The sequence below is a fragment of the Pyxicephalus adspersus genome, chromosome 3, assembly GCF_032062135.1.
Source record: "Pyxicephalus adspersus chromosome 3, UCB_Pads_2.0, whole genome shotgun sequence".
In the NCBI taxonomy this organism is placed as follows: Eukaryota; Metazoa; Chordata; class Amphibia; order Anura; family Pyxicephalidae; genus Pyxicephalus; species Pyxicephalus adspersus.
Window position 1 is genome coordinate 18168271 of NC_092860.1, and position 8447 is coordinate 18176717.

At 40.7% G+C, this 8447-nt stretch overlaps 1 protein-coding gene across 1 annotated transcript in view; it reads right to left on the reverse strand.

Moving 5' to 3' along the window:
- Nucleotides 1-423: 423 nt before the first annotated feature.
- Nucleotides 424-8447, reverse strand: part of VSTM2L (V-set and transmembrane domain containing 2 like) — a 56385-nt gene continuing 48361 nt past the window's right edge. The window contains exons 3-4 of the mRNA XM_072403755.1: nucleotides 7243-7290; nucleotides 424-3215 (exon numbers count right to left, since the gene is read on the reverse strand). Coding sequence (XP_072259856.1) covers nucleotides 2943-3215; nucleotides 7243-7290 — 321 coding nt within the window. The 3' untranslated portion in view covers nucleotides 424-2942. The remainder of the gene's footprint in view (nucleotides 3216-7242; nucleotides 7291-8447) is intronic.

Below are 8447 nucleotides of genomic sequence, written 5' to 3' on the forward strand. Positions count from 1 at the left end.
TGGTTCTTCTACGGTTACACAAGCACGTCCATACCCTTGGCCATGACAGTAAGGAGATTTGGGGTTGAGCAGAACTTATTGAGAATTCAACTCTGAATGGCCTAGGTGGAGTCATGCAGAAGTCGTCAAGGCTTTATAGAAAGCAGACCTGACTTGTGATACCCTTCCCTAGTACGGAAGGCAGACCTGTTCTTGGATACCATAAAAAATATTCCTCTGAGCTTGGAGAATTGTGCCATCTCCATCACGTGCTTTGCTGTAGTCATTTTGTATTGTAGAAGAACTTAAGAACATTGTAGTTTTTAATAATTAAAGCACTTTTTGAATAGGATACAATAAAAGATCCTTGCGGCTGTTATCAATCAGCTGTACTAGCACACTGCTGACATTCTTATACCGAAACAAATCAACCAAACCACTGACTTTGGGCAAATGATCAGCTTTATTTACATCCAGAGAGGCATCGCTGACACCTCATGAGCAGAGAGCATGACCGCCTCGACACAGAATTGTCTCATGGCCACAGCTAGACATAGCGCTGTACATGGGTTTAGCATGTGTGTATACTGGAACCTAACACAGGTCTTGCAGCAGAGGTTGATACACACGGCAGGTCAACTCCATAGTGTCTCTTACAGCAACATTTACACAACTAATGGCATCTGAGCAGCAAATCACTTGAGTTATAGTATTTAACAAAAAGGCAGATTAGCAATTCTGAATTCATATTAAATCCAGTATTTTATTTTTCATGCAAAATTCCAGCATGTTACCTTCTTGATCATAAGTACTTTTCCTGCTGAAGACCTTCCTGGTGGTTTCTGGCTGTCAGACCCATACTCACAGATTATGCTGTTGTGTAAATATATTAGGACACAAGGTTTGATATACTGAAACTAAAAGAGACATAACGCTTATCGCCACCAATCAAGAGTTGGATTTTATTCTCTCACGCTAACTGGAATTCGACTTACTAGAAACACATTTCCAGAGAGCTGTCAAGAGAAAACTGACCCTGGTTTCTATACCTTGATCCACTGTCCTGGAACAAGCACTTGTCCAGGATTTGCCTGATCTGCATTTTTAAGCCAGTGGGTCAGCATTACAACAGAAAATAAGAATTTTCAGAAGTTGGTATTCAAATAGTAACCTGTTTTGTTAATGAGAAGTTTATGCTAAGGTGCCTACAAACTTATCATGGGTATTGCACAAGAATGTCTATGGTCCAACTGAGATTTATCATCATTGTTCCAGGGAAACATTTTCTAAACCTGATCTTGGATCACCTCTTTTAGCTTTTGTCTGAGCTGGAGATTATGAATACACTCTACCTGTCTATGTTGCTTATTGCTACCAACCAGACTGGCACTGCATGCTTCTATCATACGTGGGAAATTTATCACCTGGCTGGTTTCAATAGGCAAAACGTTGTTTCCATCCTCCATGTTTTTGAGAGACCATGGTCTTCAATACAGGGGGCTGCATACTGCAGAACTACAGAGCAACTTGGGAAAGAAAAGCTCTGGAATTTTTTTTTTTATTATTTGGAACATGTCAAGGTCTTGCACAGTGCTAGATTACTTATTTGTAGTCTAAATAAATCAAGTCAGCAATGGGTACTTGCTATAACTGTAACTGTATAACTCCCATTGTTCCTTTAGTAATTAATGGAAGTGTTATCATTATTCCAGGCTTCTGGCTCTGTAATTTGCCTAAAACTTGTCATAATTTAAAACAATGCATCCTAAATCATCCACACTGTATAAATGTCTTAGATCGGACCTATTGTCAAAGACAGACTTGGGTCAACTGGTCCTTCTTGAGACCGCCTGCCACTCGGACTTCAAGGAAACCTGATCCAGGACAAAGATAAGTATTTGGTGGAGGGCAAGGGGTCATTTTGGTTATACCAATTAAAAAAATAAACCAGTTGACCTGTCGTTTCAAGGGTTAGCAAAGGGTTTCAATACTTTCCTGTTGCTCTTTGTGCTACTTCTGTGCTACCTTCAAATCAACCCCCATTTTTTTTCTATTAAAAAAATTGAAGAAACTTTAACCAGCACAAACCATCCTAACATGACCACCTTTGTACAGAAAACCCTGCTTCTAAAATTCTGATTTTTTTTTTTATTGGTCACCTGGCATTTAAAAAGGGAGAAGGGGGTGTAGAAGTACAGTGTTCAAGATTGAAGGTCTTCCGGAACTTCGGATGTCTTGTTGATTTTATTAGCTGTGTCTGTATATATGTGTGAATTATGGGTGACTTATGACCAAGCAATGACAGTTTGGCAGTGCTTTGTATCCCTCAATGAAAAGGCAACAGCTAAAGTCCAAATAATGATGATGCAACACCGATGTTGGGAATAGGAGCACTAATGCCATTCATGAAGCTACATGTTTCGAGTAACTAAGCAAACAGAAACAGACTCAATTAGATAATAATACTTTGACCATCACAGGATGTTGGTGGATCTGGTAGAAGAAAACACTGAAAAGCAGCCTATTAAGGACAACATCTTCATAATAAAGCTTTTCTTTTCACCTAGTTCATACGAGTGGTGATGCTATCACTGCAGAGCCATCTTGGGAATTCTTTATTTCCCTATAATGGTGGCTGGGATGAAATCAGCAACTTGTTTGAGAGATGACATGTATATGGTGAAGGGTGCAAAAGATCCCTATGTGGTTTGCAATGGATGGATGGTGACAGAGGAAGCCCCGATCTAAGTCCATAGATAACAGTCTGTCAGGGCATCTTAAAGGCCCTTCACCAAGAAAAGGGATACGTTTTCACATGATGGGGGTTTTAGTATTTAAAGTCACTGATTTCCACTCAATACTCCAGCCCAAGACAGCTGACAACACTTTTCAGATGGAGAAGGGTAGAAAGCTTCTCATGCACTTCTCTGTACATCAGTGTTGGGGCCACATGAGCCAACAGTCTAGACCTGGCATTCCTCACAAGGCACCGCCGTTCGCTTTTTGAGCTCTTTCACTTGAAAGTGACGGTGAGTGCTGGTATCTTGTTGGCGGTGAGAAGCCACACCGCGGCGACCTGCTTCCATCTCAACATGGAGAAATGCCTTGACGCGATGCTGCCGCCCCTTCCCATCACTGTAATCTAACACGCGACACTCGTAGGTGCCTTCATCTGCGATCTTGACATTGGATAGGCGTAGTTTGTGTGATATGTTACTGCCGAACACTTTCACCACCTACAAAAAAAAAAAGAATTGTTTATAAGAGGTGCCTTTTAGGTATAACTAAACATTATTTTGTCATTTTATAAAGAGAAAGGAAGTTGTGTCCCATTCAAGAGATTTTTGTTAAATCCTCTTGTGCACTTTGTGGTACCCTCTGCTGAGCATATTTCACCACTACCGTTTCTTCCTAGACCCTTTTTAGCTGGGCGCACCACCCGGCACTTTTCAAAGACCACTCAGCTGGGTAGTTACTGAAAGAGTCACAATACAGGGGCTGTCACCTGCCTACAGCTTTTTCCCACCCAGCATAAAAAAAATTCTGGGGAAAAGATTGCTACTGTGTTCTAAAATGACGCAGAGCTGGCTGAAGGAACCACAGATGGTGGCAGGGACCAGGCATGTGACACTCCTGGAAGTGTCATATATTTCCTTTTTATCAAATCTAGCGTAGATGTGATCCTTCTAAACAAAAACCCTGGGACTCGATAAAAAAGTGTATGTGCAAAAATACCACACAAAAAATGTGCACTGGGGTACTATTGTGATCCCTCCTCTAAAGAGGAAGGGCCACCCAGATTCCCCAGGGCACAATGCTCCTGACGGAAGCTGTAATGGGCCTACTAGCCTGTCTGACCGAGATCAGGTGCCGTTCTCTATGGGACGGTCTAAGCAATCCCAACAGATTATAGGCTGGAAGCTCTCTCAAAGAGAGACTCCCAGTAAGGGAGAGTACAGGACCATAAGACTAATGCGCTCCCTAAGACTTCAGGGGTAGCCCATAAGGGAACAGCACCCTCTGTCGGTAGTGACATACAAATACCACACCAGTGATGTCACACTGTGACATAACAAACAAATACATAAAGAATAAGTGCTCAGTGCATAACACACTGGGCAAGGATAAAAAAAGCCCATCTGCACTCGCTTCAGCTAATGCAGATTGAAAGCTGCATTCTGCATAATGCAGAATTAGCAAGTGACGTGCCTGTGTACTCATAAATCAACAGTGGGTTCACCACTCCCAAAGTGATTTTAGGGTACCCCTGGTTCGCCAGGGGGACGACACTAAGCGAGATTCGGACGCTTCTTAAGACCTGATGGCCAGACCAAGGGTCCCCCGCTCAGCCCAGTGGGACAAACTGCCATCTGGGAGCTCCTTATTAGGACAGGCCCCATGCCTCTCTCTGGTAGAGGGATAACCAGAGGAATTAGCATTGGACGGCCCCTTACAGAGCATCACCATCTAGCTGTCTATCCTAGCAGGTGTACTAGTCCACTGCCTTCTTTCCAGGAATACAGTGCGATTCCTCTCCTGCACACTAGAGAGATTAGGTACTACACTTGATCTTAGCCAAAAGGCAAAGAAGTGTCAGATGCTAAAGATGAAGCAAAGGCAGTAGGGAGGTGTTTAACTCACTTTATGATACAGGGGGGCATTTATTTTATTTTCTAACAAAGGTGGCAGGAACATCAGTTCCTGTGCGACTCCCATATGCTGTCATCTTGCCACCTCTCAGCCAGCTCTACCTCTGCCTGGGTTCCTAATGAACCAGTATTTAAACATTTTATAGCAGCCGATACTGAACTATTCACTGCTCATTCATTCTACATGGGCAGCCATGGGTAGGAAACTACATGTAACTTCTCAAACATTGGAGTAGTTCACGGGTGCGAAAAAGAGGTAACCACCAAGGCCTGGTAAAAGTTTCTTTAGAGCAGGATATTCTTTTTTGGCTTATCCTTTAGTTATTTTCTCTTGGCGGCTATTAAAGAGTAATATCAAACAGCCCAGAATGCTATACAGCTTGCCACAAAGGTGGCATTATCTTCTTTTAATATGGCAGCTGGATTCTGAATGGATTTTCCAAGAAACATAGATTTTCCATGTTGGTCCAATGTCACCATTGAGCTTACCTGATCAAAAGCGCATTTGTAGCACACTAACAGCCAATAGAAAATAAAAATAGTATCTTTCAGGCCAAGGCTTTGTTTTTTTTTTAAATCTATTTTTTCTTTTATTCCCCTTCAGATGCCACTATTTGTACCCAATTTACATTTCCCCCCAATGGGACAGCGTCTGTGTTGAACTTTTTCCATTTGCTGCCAAATGCAGCTCCCTCTCGGCCACAGCACAAGATCAATAGAAAAACCTCTGCGGCTAATTAGCTTTCCTTCCAAATTGATCTTCTCCTGGTATTTGCCATTCTGTGAAATCTAAAGTTTGTTCAGTCCAAAAAGAGAAGAGTGTAAATCAGATTAATGTGTTGTTTCCCCATCACACAGGCTAGTGATTGTCAAGACACTTCAGGCCAAAATGCCAGCTGTGGGTGCACAATACTAGGAGGATCACACGTACGACAACTAAGAATGCAGTACAAAGGGTTCAGATGACCTCAAAATAATGAGCTATGTTTGAAAAGTAATTTAAGCAATTGTGAAGATTTACATTTATTCAAGTCCAGCATTCAATAGTATAACCGTTACTGGTAAATCACAATTAACTGATGGCTTCACCACTCACCCAAGTAGCTTTTCCAGCCATAAGCAAGCAGCGTGAGGAACATACCCCAGCATTTACTGCCTATACTCGAATATAAACCAACAACCACACAGGTAATCCTGTCACAGTAATCCAATCCCCATTAAATATATCAAGGCAGATGTCTAAGTATATGATGAATGGTAAGAAAGTTTGTAAAACCCTCTGATCTAAATACATAAAACAATCACCATCATGGTGTATCTGGGACATGTGTTACTCATTTAAGTTAATTGGCCAATGGTATTAATTCATTTCTAATTGCCTGGTGAAAATATTAAAAAATGCTTTATTTATGGGAAATAATATGAGAGAGAGAGAGATTATGTCAAATGTTTCAAAACCTGTTCAGGGATAATTGTTCCAACTTGAGAGCATCATTTACATTTCTTGCACACCAGTTCTGTGTACCAGCTACTCTTAGCTGGAGTTGTTTTTGTAGTGTACCCAAGCCCAAACTTTTTTTAAATACATTTTTGCATAGGGTTTGGGTTGGATTGAAACCATTGTCCCTTTTTAATGCTGTTTTTTTATCTAAACTGGGGAAATTCACCTCCTTGTCTTGGTGACTATTATCAGAGGCAGATTGGGAGCACTTGCTCCTGTGTCTAATAAGGAATGTCCCCTACATTGGAGAAATTTCCCATCATTTTATGTTTACAGAGCAGACAGTAAAGGGAAACCTTCCCAGTCAGACAGACCCTTGAAGGGTTACATTGTAATTTTTGTCTAGGGGAACATTTTAAAGCCTCTGCAGCCAGTGTTCTCCTGATCTGTACAACTTTTTGAGGCCCTCTCAGAACTATTGGTTGTACATTGAATGTGATGTTTGAGGCTTGCAACCAACAGAGCAGCAGAAGAAAAAGTGTTTTTTTAATGTTTCCCTAGACAAAAATGAGCATTTAATGATTGAAAGGCCCATATAGCCCCACTCTAAGGGTAGCTTTGCAGTTTTCAGGGTTTTAACTTGTTTTTAAAATATAAAAAAAAAAAAAGTTTGGGCTCAATAAAAATGCTTGCATTGGCCCATTAATTTATTTAATCCCCAGTTTAATATGTTCATTAGTTTAGTAAGAGTTGAGCTTAGCCCGATCCAAGTCAACTCGCACTACTAATAGACCAAGAGGAGGTAAAGACGTGGTCATGGTACCACGTCTGTGCTGAAAAATAATTGGGGTTCATGCAATATTAGCTGCTTATATCTTCAGATCAGCCTTACCTCAGATGAACCCCTTAAATTATAGACAGCTCTTTGTATTGTTGGTCAATGAGAAGAACTGCCTCCTTACACTGATGGTCCAAATACCACCATTTATATTGTTTAAAAGACCATTGGTGCAATGCTGCTGGCACTGCCAAGTTACATTGACTCTGGAACTATGCACAACTTAAAGTAATCGCTTAAAAAATGGCTGCTTTAGATGAACTGACTTGCAGTTTTCTCTTTATTCGTTGCCCAGGCTTGTGTTTTAGGTGTGTATGTAAACTGCTGACACTCACACTTATCTTGGTGGCACCTTTCTCTTGGGTCCCCTGGGGTGATTTCATCTGTAAAATATCAAACACAAAATACAATTATAAATAAAAGAGCAACAGGTAACAGCTCAGGTAAGTAGACATTACAAAAAGTTTGGGTGTGCATATACTATCTCATTGCCATTGAACATATTTGTGACACTTTTTCTCTGAACTGGAGCACTTTAAAGCCTGTGTACACCAAGCACAACTAGAGTACTGTCCCAGACAACATCCCCATCACCTTTTCTCTGCAGAAGGACAAACCTATCTTTGTTCAGACATCCTCCATGGCCACGTAAATTTTGGTGCTTGCAACAGTTGTCGGTTGTGTTCACAAATGTCTGAAAAAGATCAACCCTTGCTTTAGGCTGGGTCTACATGGACAGTTTTAAAAACGCATGTAAATGTTCTTACCACGTTTATATGCGGTTTAATGGACTTTTACAAGCGGTTGTAAGCTTGTCTTTCAAAAAAAACTCTTATAAATGCCTATGATATGTTTTGCCGCAATTTGCTGTGATTTTACACAAGCCTTTTAAATTACTTTTAAACCTTCCAGGGAATGAGTACAGGGGTACATAAAACCCCTTGCTCATTCCCTGAAATGTTAAAAATATGTGTAAAAAAATAAGACAAGACTTTAATGTTAAAGTATTTTATTGAATGTGTGTATTTTGTGTAACAAACTTTTTTTTTTTTTTACAGGATATCCCACAATGAAAGGAGGATTCCCGCGGCTGCTTGCTGAGACTTGTCCTCATTTTCTCTCTAGTGCCCGGGGATCCCATACTGTCAGGAGTCCCACGGCTGTGCTCATGTTATGAATGCAGCCGTGGGAATCATCCTTTCATTGTGGGATAACCTGTTAAAAAAAAGTTTAAGTTACACAAAACACACACATTCAAAAAAAATATATTAACATTAAAGACTCATCTTATTTTTCACACATATTTTTAACTCATTTTATGTACCCCTGTACTCATTCCTCAGGGTGGTGTGGGGTAGATCTGGGAGTCTCCTTTTTAGGGGGTGCTTCAAGATTCCAAAATCCAGCTAAAAACGCTTAAAAAAGCCCCCATTGTTTTCAATAGAAGGTTTTACAAAAAGCTTAAAAACACTTCTAAAAGCCTCTATTGAATTCAATGGAGTTCAAGCGTTGAATTCAAGCAAGGAGCGTTATCTATAGC